General features: G+C 43.6%; 1 protein-coding gene across 3 annotated transcripts in view; it reads right to left on the bottom strand.

The window, feature by feature from the left end:
* Positions 1–13168, bottom strand: part of TBC1D14 (TBC1 domain family member 14) — a 107798-nt gene that overhangs the window by 63396 nt on the left and 31234 nt on the right. For all 3 annotated transcript variants that reach the window (XM_074951730.1, XM_074951731.1, XM_074951732.1), the window contains one exon: positions 3201–3315. In XM_074951730.1, coding sequence (XP_074807831.1) covers positions 3201–3315 — 115 coding nt within the window. The remainder of the gene's footprint in view (positions 1–3200; positions 3316–13168) is intronic.

Below are 13168 nucleotides of genomic sequence, written 5' to 3'. Positions count from 1 at the left end.
AATGACAAATTTCTGTTCTTCAGTTTTCTTTTTATAAAAACCTAAAAAGCTGCACACAAACTACATTAAAAATAGTATGTAATCATGCAATTAAGGACTATGATAATATATACATGCAGAAAAATGGGTGAATTAAGTGAACAATGGTAACTTTTGAGTGCTTGATTTTGCAACCTTAATAAAGTTCTTTTAAGGTAGTTTTTTTGAGTAGAATAAAACAGTTTACAACTGATAAAATACATTAAAGACTGAATGAGACACTACATTATTAGCATTCACGAAGCTCTTACTGTATTCACTGAAACATCTATCCTAGTAAACAATTATTCTAGATTAAATCTTCATAGGACAGACTTAGGGTATGTCTACACTTGGAGTTTTTGTGCTATAAGTTTCACAGGTGAAAGTGAGTATGCAAACCAGTGGTTAATTCCTCAGACGTCAGAGTGTTTACACTAGCAGCACTTCCATCGCAGAGGAGAGCAGCGCTGTAGGTCATCTATCCCACAGTGCAGCTCTCTCAATAGGTCTTGTGGAAGGAGGGGGTGAGCAGAAGGCATTCTGGGTCCCTGCTCAGTGCCTCGTGATGCACTGCTTCATGTCCCAGAAGCCCCATTACTTCCTTGTTTCTTTCGTGGCATTTAAAAAAACAACAAACCCTGCTGTCTGGCTACTTTCCCGGCCACATCTCCAAGCAAAGGGAAAGGGAGTTTCCAACTTCCCGGGGCTTATAGGGGGAGGGGCGGGCGGGCGGACGGACGTCTGTTTACCTGGCATCAGAGCAGTGGAGATGCTGGCCAGAGTGGTCACTTTTGGAACTGTGGGATATCCTCCGGAGGCCAAAAGTTGTTTGCATAGGTAGAATGGGTCTTCACTTTTAGAACAACGCAAAAAGAACAGGGGAAAGAACTGTATGCCCCTCGTGAAGATGGTTTTCTTTTTGCAGTGAAACGTCTGAGTTTCACCACAAAAAGTCATTAACCAGTGTAGACGCTCCCATGATTTTAGCGCAAAAAAGGGACATTTTGCGCTTTAAATGGCAAGTGTAAACATAGCCTTATATCACAACATACAAATGACTGAAATTAAAATCATTCATTCCTCTCTACCAGCAGAGCAGCTATGCTATTTCTCATGGTCCCAACTTCTCTCTCTCTAGGAAGTGCGGTGGCTGAGTGGCTAAGGAGCTTGACTACAATCCTGAAGATTGAGACTTGTTCAATCTCATACTGAAAGGCTACTTCTTGTTCACCCAGCTGTAAAATGGGTACCCGATTCATTGGATTAGGGCAGTCAAAGGCTGCCTTAGGTCAGACCTGATGCTCTCCACTTTACTCCCTTCTGTACCATTTGGCTATGAAACTGATGTGCCTTAGCCACCTCAGCCCGATGAGCCATTGACTCAGGGGAACTTTGACACAGCCTTTCCACAGTTTGAACAGAGTCAGCTACTCTTCTGCTCTTTCAAGTATGAACTATGGTATCTAAAGTTTCAGAATTTCCACATTTTGAAAATTAGTTTCAGAAAAAACAAACGAAACTTATTAACAGATAACTTTCTGAAAACATTTCTATTTGTACTTGAGAGCAATTAGGGAAGACTGTTTAAACACATACGGTTCAGCCAGAAACTCAACTGGCTAGTGTGGGTGAGTGTGATTAAAGCCTTTTGAGAAAGATACTGCATATCTTCCTAAATGACCGTCTACCCTTTTCTAAGGAATCCCACTATAAGATTTAACAACTGTAGTATTCTGGGAATACCGAATAGCTAAGGGTACCGGTACGTTCAGTTCTTATTGAAGAGACAAAGTACAGAACAGCAAACAACTGACATCACAGGGAAGAGTCACATTCTGCCATAGGGCCTAATAAAACTCCAGAAATCAATGGTGGTAAGTAAGTGTTTGCATCAAGAGTTAGACGCACAGATGGCCATTTGAAAAGCATCATTTCAGTAATTTTAGAAGTTTCCAGGGAAAGGAATAATTCAGGGCAGAACTTGAAAATCCTCTTACCAAATATAAGTGTCAAGTTCTTTCCAGTAAGTGGGGTGGAAGAATTTAAGCAAATTTCTGAATAATTTAACACTGCATTAAGAGTCAAATTTCTAGCTATTCTAGTTGCAAAGATGTTGTTTCACATGACAACCAAGGGCTTGTATACACAAAAAAGTTGTTAAGCTCTAATTCTACCAGCATAGTGAAAGCACTACAAAGCCCCGTTAGCGTGGGCGCATTTACACTAATGTAAGTGCACTTACACCAATATATCTTATTCCCATACAAAGAGACCAATAAAATATCCCAGCATAAGGCATCTTTATATTGGTATAACTGCATCCACACTAGGGGTTATACTGATATATCAGTTAAAAAAGGTGTCATACGCCTGTTACCAGTACAAAAAACTGTGTACCAAATAAGTACCACTCAGTGGTACTCTTTCCCATCCCCCAGCTCCTTCATGTTGTAACTACAGTTACACAATTTAATCTATCCAGGACCTTTCAGGCAGCCCTTTTCAGGTTTGGCTGTTAAATTCTTGTCATAATCCTGCAGGATGAACACATCTACATTTGAGATTAAAAAGTCTAGCACAGACAAACCCTTTGAAGTTAATTATATTGAGTTAGCTAATTTCATCTATGACACCTTTAATCAAATGCACACTTTAAAACACTAGCATTGGTAATCCACCTCCCCAAGAGACGGTAGCTAGGACAATGGGAGAATTCTCCCTTCAACCTAGCATTATCTACACTGGGGGTGAGGTTGGTTTAACTGCGTGACTTGTGGGTGTGGATTTTTCACGCCTTGAGTGACAGTTATACTAATTTAATTTCCTAGGGTAGACCAGGTCCTAGTTTAGGCAAGCGTCCAACCCTTCCAGCAGGATAATAAAGATGTTAAACTGTATTGAGACAAAGTGCTAAACTTATTACTATTTTTTAAAAATGGCATTCAGACTAGCTAACTGGATTTTAAAAAAAATATAATTAAAAGTAAGGACATTCTGGGGGTGAGAGGTTGTTTGTTTGTCCCACCCCACCACCCAAAATTTCATTTGCAATTTTGTTTGTTTGAAGGGCTAAATATGCTTCAGAGACATGGACATAAATCATACAACTTAACCAGACTAAATATGCAACAGTAATCCTAAATCAAAGAAAACCGCAAAAATAAAGGATAAGCAAATACCTTCTGTATTCTCTTTGGATCTTTCTGTGAATTCTCTCTCAGAGGTACTTTTCCAAATAACTTCCAGCCCAAATCATTTTGTTTCTCCAGTCTTGTGTTTCTAGTAAACAAATTCCTATAGAAAGAAAGATTCATAAGGATTCAAAGGAATTTAACATTAACCAGGAAGGTAGTTAATTTGCACATTTTTTAAATTCAAACTGTACGTACTGCACTGTCCTGTGTAGTACCAGTTGTACCTTCAGAGGGTAAGTGACTTCAAGGCAGGGATTCCCTTCTTTGTGTAGCACCCCATACAAGCTAAGTGCTGAAAGTTATCTCCAACTTTATGTCTTACCTACTAGAAATTCTTACCTAATCAAGTTCCTAAAAATATCTTCCATTATTGACAAAATAACGTATACACCAGGGGTAGGCAACCTATGGCACGCGTGCCAAAGGCAGCGGGCAAGCTGATTTTCAGTGGCACTCACACTGCCTGGGTCCTGGCCACGAGTCCGGGGGGTGGGGGCTCTGCATTTTAAATTTAAATTTTAAATGAAGCTTCTTAAACATTTTAAAAACCTTATTTACTTTACGTACAACAATAGTTCAGTTGTATATTATAGACTTACAGAAACAGACCTTCTAAAAACGTTAAAATGTATTACTGGCACGTGAAACCTTAAAATTAGAGTGAATAAATGAAGATTCGGCACACCACGTCTGAAAGGCTGCCGACCCCCGGTATACACAGTGTCTGCACGAGACTATTTCTCTCTCAAATGTCCCACTGTTGCAGTTCGAAAGGGCCTAGTGATAGCAGAAGTGCTAGTATACACAAGTCTCAAGGAAGAATGACAGGCTTTCCAGAAACATGTCATTTAACCCTGCTTTCAGCAAGTTTAAACAAATCAGCAGCAGCTACCAGGACATTGGGCATCACTGAGACTGCACTGACAGCAGTAAGCATGGGAAAGTCTAGGGAAACTGTACTTGTGTATATAAGGCCTTCAATATGGAAGTGACATTATCAAGACTTATTATAGACAACATCTGAAATGCCCTCCTTTGGTTTCATCTACAAGTGTTGGTTGAAATTTTCCCACTGTTGCCATCACAAGTTCAGGTCACCTGGTGGTAACGAACAATGGGAGTGTTAGTTTAGAAAAGATACCACTGGCCATCAGCCTTTGTATGCAATTTTGTATAGACCTTCTCTGAGCAGGATTAGATGATCCTGTGTTTACAGTATCAGCTGCTCCCTTCTTTCACTCATGCTCCCAACATTGTTACCACTGGTGGAGCTAATTGGTGGTAGCAACAAGTGGCACCTGAAGCAAAAATATCCTAGTACAGCGACAACAGTAGTCTTAAAGGAAATCGGATAAACAGCTCATGCATTTGGCTAAGAGGGCATGAAAACAGAGAGTCAATTACTCCAGATGCCTTGAAACAAAAACCCATACACAAATGAGAAGAAACTCAAATACAAAAATCTCCTGTGCCCTCCATATAAGTGTTACAAAACCAGGATTTTAAAATTTATATTTAAGGGAAAATGTTCACTCTTCCCTGCAGCTGGTTCACTCGTTTTGCCTGATGCAGCTGCAATGGAATGTATTCTAGAGTATTGCAGTGTTTAAGGCACCCCTTCTATTTAATTTATGACTGATAAGCTTTTTAGTAACCTAACCAGCTCAACATCTCCAAGTGCTTTGTTCTCATAAGACAAATATTATTGCAATTATGGAAACTGTTATACAGTTGCATACAACTTAAGTCTATGCCCCATTTGGCCTGCTTCAATTAAAAAAAAACACGAAACACACACACACACCCCCACCCCCACACACAATCTCTCCTTGAAGAGGCCAACAGCAGCTATGAAATGTAGTAATTCTGATGTCTGCTAAATATCTCAAATTAACCAGTTTATATATATGTACCGTCAAGGTTCCTTCCCCACTCTGAACTCTAGGGTACAGATGTGGGGACCTGCATGAAAAACCCCCTAAGCTTATTTTTACCAGCTTAGGTTAAAACTTCCCCAAGGTACAAACTATTTTACCTTTTGCCCTTGGACTTTATTGCTGCCACCACCAAGCATCTAACAAATATATAACAGGGAAAGAGCCTGCTTGGAAACGTCTTTTCCCCCCCCCCACCCCAAATCCTCCCAAACCCTACACCCCCTTTCCTGGGGAAGGCATGATAAAAATCCTCACCAATTTGCATAGGTGAACACAGACCCAAACCCTTGGATCTTAAGAACAATGAAAAAGCAATCAGGTTCTTAAAAGAAGAATTTTAATTGAAGAAAAAGTAAAAGAATCACCTCTGTAAAATCAGGATGGCAAATACCTTACAGGGTAATCAGATTCAAAAACACAGAGAATCCCTCTAGGCAAAACCTTAAGTTACAAAAAGGCACAAAAACAGGAATATACATTCCATTCAGCATAACTTATTTTGTCAGCCATTTAAACAAAACAGAATCTAACTTATATCTAACTAGATTGCTTCTTAGTCCTTTACAGGAGTTCTGACCTGCATTCCTGCTCTGGTCCCGGCAAAGGCAACACACAGACAGCGAGAGCCTTTGTTTCTCCCCCCCTCCAGCTTTGAAAGTATCTTGTCTCCTCATTGGTCATTTTGGTCAGGTGCCAGCGAGGTTATCCTAGCTTCTTAACCCTTTACAGGTGAAAGGGTTTTTTCCTCTAGCCAGGAGGGATTTAAAGGTGGTTAGCCTTCCCTTTATATTTAAGGCATGCCCCCCAAATCACACAGATGGGGGAAACGCTGGCTGTGATTTCTTCCGGGAGGTCTAGGAGAAAACAGAGTTAATAAGACACGTGCCCCTAAATATACTACCAAGACTAACAATATTTTCCACATCTCAAGGACGATTTTAACCAATTGATTCCGGGAAACTTTCATGGGAGAGTGCATCAGCCACTTTCTTAGAAGCTCCTGAGATGTGTTGGATGTCGAAATCAAAATCTTGGAGAGCTAAACTCCACCAAACAAGTTTGTTATTTCCCGTGGCGGCATGAAGCCACTGGAGCGCAGCATGGTTGGTTTGCAGGTGGAAACGCCGCCCCCAAACGTATGGGCGTAGCTTTTCCAGAGCTTAGACAATAGCGTAACATTCTTTTTCACTGACTGACCAGTTGCTTTCCCTCTCAGACAGCTTCTTGCTGAGAAACACTACAGGGTGGAATTCTTGATCTGGTCCTTCCTGCATTAAAACTGTTCCCACACCACGCTCGGACGCATCTGTGGTTACTAGGAACGGTTTGTCAAAGTCTGGGGCCCTTAGTACAGGGTCACACATGAGTGTCGCTTTAAGCTGGTTAAAGGCCTTTGGACACTCTTCGGTCCACTGAACGGCGTTTGGCTGTTTCTTTTTGGTTAGGTCTGTCAGTGGGGCGGTGATTTGGCTGTATTGTGGTACAAATTGCCTGTAATATCCAGCCAAGCCTAAGAAGGATTGAACCTGTTTCTTTGACTTTGGGACAGGCCACTTTTGGATAGCATCCACTTTGGCCTGTAGGGAGTTGATAGTTCCTTGACTCACCTGGTGTCCAAGGTAAGTCAGTCAACCTGTTTAGGCCTATTTGACACTTCTTAGCCTTAACAGTTAGTCCTGCCTCCCTTATGCGCTCGAAGACCTTTTTTTTGTAGATGTTCCAGGTGTTCTGCCCAGGATTCCAAAAATATGGCCACACCGTCAAGGTAGGCGACTACATATTCTCCTAATCCCGCTAGAAGACCATCTACAAGTCTTTGGAAGGTGGCGGGTGCATTCTGCAGCCCGAAAGGGAGTACATTAAATACATACAGCCCGAGATGTGTGGTGAAGGCTGACCTTTCCGTGGCGGATTCATCTAGCAGTACCTGCCAGTGCCCCTTGGTTAAGGCCAAGGTAGAGATGAACTGGGCCCGTCCCAGTTTCTTTAATTGTTCATCTGTGCATGGCATTCGATAGTTGTCTGGGCGAGTTACAACATTTGGCTTACAGTAGTCCACGCAAAATCGTATCTCCCCATCTGGTTTGGGAACTAGAACCACTGGAGATGCCCATGCACTGCCAGGGGGTAGATTACCCCCATCTGTAGCATATCCTGGATCTCCCGTTCTATAGCAGTTTTAGCTTGAGGAGACTGCCGGTAAGGTTGGACTTTAATTGGGCGAGCATTACTGGTGTTAATGGAGTGGTATGCCCGTTCAGTCAGTCCTGGGGTGGCTGAGAACATCGGCGTGTAGCTAGCGCACAGCTCCTTGATCTGTCGTCGCTGCACATGCCCAAGGGTCATGGAGAGGTTCACCTCTTCAATGCCACCAGCACTTTTCCCTTCGTAGTAGACACCTTCATGCCACTCAGCGTCATCTCCTCCCTGGGCTGTAAACTGACAACCTTTTATTCTAGAGAATTAAAGGGCTTTAGAGAATTAATATGGTACACCTTAGGCTTTCGGTTGGAGGTGGGGAACGCTATGAGATAATTAACAGCTCCCAGGAGCTCCTGGACCATGAATGGCCCTTCCCATGACGCTTCCATTTTATGGGCCTGGAGTGCCTTTAAGGCCATGACCTGGTCCCCTACTTCAAAGGAACACTCTCTGGCATGTTTATCATACCAGGCTTTTTGCTCTTTTTGAGCATCCTTTAGGTTTTCTTTAGCAAGGGCTCAAGAGGTTTGGAGGGTGTTTTGTAGGTTGGTTACAAAGTTCCTGGAGAAGGTGTAAACCCCTCCCATTGCTGCTTCACCAACTGTAATGGCCCCTTAACCTCGTGGCCACATACAAGTTCAAAATGGTGAAAACCCTAAACCGGGATGTGGTACAGCTCTGTAGGCAAAGAGCAACTGCTGCAACACTAGGTCCCAATCATTGGAGTGCTCATTTAGGAATTTACATATCATGGCCCCCAAAGTCCCATTAAATTTCTCCACCAGGCCATTTGTTTGATGATGGTAAGGGGTGGCAACCAAGTGATTCACCCCATGAGCTTCCCAAAGGCTTTCCATAGTTCCTGCATCTGTGAAGATGTCGGAGGGCCAACCTACGCTGGCAAAAATGTGTGCTAGTGCCTAGCACACACTTTTGGCCCTGGTGTTGCTTAGAGCTACTGCTTCTGGCCATCGGGTGGCAAAATCGATGAAAGTCAGTATGTACTGCTTTTCTCCAGGTGTCTTTCAGAAGAGGACCCAGAATATCCACAGCTACTTGCTGAAATGGAACTTCAATGATGGGGAGTGGCTGGAGAGAGGCTTTGACCTGGTCTTGGGGTTTTCCCACTCTTTGGCATACCTCACAAGACCGGACATAGGTAGAAACATCCTTGTCCATTCCCTCCCAGTGGAATGACCCCCCCATATGGTCTTTGGTCCTGTTCACCCCAGCATGGCCACTAGGATGATCATGGGCCAAGCTCAAGAGCTTGACCTGGTACTTAGTTGGAACTACCAACTGTCTGAGGATGCCAGTCTTCCTGGTGTCCACCAGAAAGAGTTTCCTTCTATAAAAGTCCTCTTTCTACAACAAACTGGGATCGATTAGAAGAGCTGAGAGGCGGTGGGTTGCTCCAGCCACTGTCCAAGCTCTCTGGTGGCTTTCATCTGCTTCCTGTTTGGTCTGGAACTGTTCCCTTGATGCTAGAGACATCAGTTCCTATTGGATTGTGGACCTAGGCGTGGTCCCTCTGGAAGTGATGTAGGGGATGGGGCTGTTTCCGTTGACTGTGAACTGCTCTCTGCAGGTGCATTATGCAGGTGCATTCAGGCTCTGGCTGAGCCTCTTGTGTAAGGTTATTGGCTGCTGCCGGTTCCGGGACTGGCTCTGTCTGGGTCTCTGGGACTGGCTCCACTACTGCTGTTGTAGATGTTGGCATGGGATCCGGGTCCGTCACCTCTGACCGGATCCTGGTAGAAGTTTCCAGCACAGAGCTAGGCGGGACGGCTTGCTTAGCCTGGCTGCGGGTGACCATTCCCACCCTCTTGGCTAGCTTCACATGATTGGCCAAGTCTTCCCCCAACAGCATGGGGATGGGATAATCATCATATACTGCAAGAGTCCACATTCCTGACCAGCCCTTGTACTGGACAAGCAACTTGGCTGTAGGCAAATTGAAAGAGTTGCACTTGAAGGGTTGAATTGTCACTTGGATCTCTGGGTCTATTAAACTGGGGTCCACTAAGGAAGCATGGATAGCCGACACGTGTGCTCTGGTGTCCCTCCATGCGGTGACCTTCTTCCCGCCCACACTCACAGTTTCCCTCTGTTCCGAGGGTATCTGGGAGGTATCTGGGCCTGAGGACCTCTGGTGTGATTCCGGTGCAATGAACTGTAATCTGTTGGGGTTCTTGGGGCAGTTGGCCTTTACATGCCCCAGCTTGTTACATTTAAAACATCGTCCAGCTGATGAGTCACTGGGGCGAGGTGGGTTGCTGGAGAACGGTGTGGCAGGAAGATAAGGTGTCTCGAGTACTCCTTGGTGTGTAGTTGGGGCCTTGAGCTGCCCCCGGTAGTAGGGTCTGAGGGTGTCCCTTCTGGTATGCGCTTCAACTGCGACCAGGGTTGTTCCTCTCTCCTCCCTCCACCTGTTTTGTTCCGGCTTGCCCCGCCTCTCTGGTGGTCTGGGACTACTCGTATCGATCAGCACAAGAATCAAGACTTTCTGCCAAGTCCATTTCTTTATCCCATAAACGCTGTTTTATTTCCTCCTTGGACATATTCAGGAATTGCTCCTGAGCTATCAAATCACACATTCCGTCAAAGCTAGTGACACCCCTTCCTTGGACCCATTTATCTAACAGATCCTTCATCTGGTTTAGATAAAGGACATTACTTAGTCCAGGCCCTCTCTTAAGGGTTCAAAATTTTACTCTGTACGTTTCAGATGTAATTTGAAATTGCTTTAAAACCAAATCCTTGAACTTATTATAGTCAGAAGCCTCATCAACAGGCATCTTATTGAGTATGTCCAGAGCTCTTCCAGTTAATTTTGTGACCAATGTGGTCATCTTGTGAGCTTCAGGAATTTTATGGAGAGTGCACAGTCTCTCAAAGGTGAGAAAATATTCAGCAATATCAGTGGATTCATCATACTGTGGACATAGTCGCTCCCATTTGTGGATTTTTGGGGAAGGATGGTTAGGGTTAGCCAGTAGATTCCGCTCAGCCTTTGCCTTCTCCATCTCCAGTGCATGCTTCCTCTTTCTTTCTCCGCCTCAGCATGCTTCCTTTCTTTTTCCTTCTCCTCCATTTCTTTTTCCCTTGCCTCCATAGCTCTCCTGTGGGCAGCCTCTTGGGCTGTTTCCTTGGTTTCTGTCATGTTTGCCTTAGTTTTTAACTAACTTTACACCCGAGAGTTAGAAATAAAAAAAACTTGGTTTGTCAAAAATATATTATATATAGGTTGTGCTGTAACTGGATACCTGTGTTCTCTGATAGTGATTGTCAGCCCACAGAAAAATCCTTTAAAAAAAATAAAGAACACCCCTAACACCTTTGTCTCCAGGCAAATAGACAGAAAACCCCTCTAGATGCTCTTAGGTAAAAAACAACTTCAGGTCTGTGAAGACTTGTGGATTTCCCTGCAGGAGGTTAACTACCCTGCCTTCAGGTAGAGAAAACTCCAGCTCACAAAAGACAATTACCTTTTGTCTCTGCTCTGGCCCCCAAGCAGAGACAAAAAAAACCTAACTGCTTTCAGCTTAAAACCTGCTTTCCAGCAGCCCAAAGGAAAAAAAATATTTCCTTTTAAAAAAAAAATCTGTGCTTCTGGTTCAAAAAATCTCAAATTGATCTCAAAATGATTTCAAGTTAATCCCACTGCTCTGCCACCATATCAAGCTTCCTTCCCCACTCAGAACTCTAGGGTATAGATGTGGGGACCTGCATGAAAAGCTTATTTTTACCAGCTTAGGTTAAAACTTCCCCAAGGTACAAACTATTTTACTTTTTCCCTTGGACTTTATTGCTGCCACCACAAAGCGTCTAACAAATATATAACAGGGAAAGAGCCTGCTTGGAAACGTCCTCCCCCCCCCCCCCCCCCGAGAATCCTCCCAAACCCTACACCCCCTTTCCTGGGGAAGGCTTGATAAAAATCCTCACCAATTTGCATAGGTGAACACAGACCCAAACCCTTGGATCTTAAGAACAATGAAAAAGCAATCAGGTTCTTAAAAGAAGAATTTTAATTGAAGAAAAAGTGAAAGAATCACCTCTGTAAAACCAGCTTTGAAAGTATCTTGTCTCCTCATTGGTCATTTTGGTCAGGTGCCAGCAGGGTTATCTTTAGAGTCTTAACCCTTTACAGATGAAAGGGTTTCTTCTTCTGGCCAGGAGGGATTTAAAGGTGGTTAGCCTTCCCTTTACATTTATGACATGTACTATTACATATCACAAACTATTCCTTTAGCAAAGGCTATACAATTTAGACCAGTACATATTCACAGCTAAGTAAACAGTTCTTAGTAATTTACAATGTTTTATATTAACCTATCAAAAACTGGCAAATTGTCCCAATGCCTTGTTTCTGCTGAGCACATATGCACCCATTACAGGCAACACTGAACCACACATTCCAGAACTGATTATTAGGCCTTCATTTGTGCCTTCCCCCAAATTAATGTCATCACAATGTGTGCGGGTATGTATTGTAATTGAGCTATTTTTACTGGTTTAGAAACACCTACCTCAAACACAAAAATCTTATTTACAAGAATGGATTACATGTCTCAATACCCTCAAGAGTACAGTTAACTTGAAGGTCCTCTTTGGTTATCAGATTAAGATACAGATAAGATGAAGAAGTTAATTAAGGAGTATGGAAATCACTACTAATCAGAAGCAGCTGGTGTTCAAAGTAGGAGTGTGGTCCCACCTCCTACACGCACAAGCTGGCCAGTTTTTCCATATTGAAAATATGGAGACAATGAGGGAAAGGGGAACGTTTTGGTGAGAGATTATGGAAACTGACTAGGAAAAGGGAGAAACCTAGTGTCCACTCTCTCATCTTCCACTACCTGTTTACTTTCAGACCGTAAAGACATTTTATGTAAGTGGTTGGAGGGGAGAAAGTGTTAATCCCCAATTCACCCTCCCCCCATTCCCCCACCCTCTCTACACGCCCATTCATCCACAATCAGGTCTGCCAACCAGGCTCAGATCCCTCAAACCTCACCTTGTTGTGGAGTCATCACCAAGGCGGCAGGTTGTATTGCACCTGACAGTAAAACAGCAACATTGGTAGCCATATCATCATCAATGGGGCTTAGTCTCATCATCCCTCAAATGATCAACCCTCCCTTCTAAGTGTTCAGATATTACCATCTCTATCAATGTTCAGATATCAATCATCCTCCATACCTTTGTCACTCCTATTATTTACAGAAATATCACCCAGCTCAATGTCTAGTTGGCAGCCAGTATCAAGTGGAGAGTGCCCAAGGGGTCAGTTTTGTTCAACATCTTCATTAACGATATGGATGACTGAATGGATTACACCCTCAGCAAGTTTGCAGACGACACTAAGCTGGCGGGAGACAGAGATATGCTGGAGAGTCTGAATAGGGTCCAGAGTGACCTAGACAAATTGGAGGATTGGGCCAAAAGAAATCTGAGGAGATTCAACAGGGACAAGTGCAGAGTCCTGCACTTAGGACAGGAGAATCCCATGCACTGCTACAGGCTGGGGACTGACTGGCTAAGTGGCAGTTCTGCAGAAAAAGGACCTGGGGTTTACAATGGACGAGAAGCTGGATACAAGTCAACAGTGTGTCCTTGTTGCCAAGAAGGCTAATGGCATATTGGGCTGCATTAGTAGAAGCATTGCCAGCAAATTGAAGGAAGTGATTATTCCCCTCTACTCAGCACTGGTGAGGCCACACCTGGAGTACTGCATCCAGTTTTGGGGCCCCTGCTACAGAAAGGATGTGGACAAACTGGAGAGAGTCCAGCAGAGGGCAACAAAAATTA

This window comes from Natator depressus, chromosome 4 (assembly GCF_965152275.1).
Source record: "Natator depressus isolate rNatDep1 chromosome 4, rNatDep2.hap1, whole genome shotgun sequence".
In the NCBI taxonomy this organism is placed as follows: Eukaryota; Metazoa; Chordata; order Testudines; family Cheloniidae; genus Natator; species Natator depressus.
Note: the sequence above shows the minus strand (reverse complement) of the source record. Positions and strands in the feature narration are given on the sequence as shown.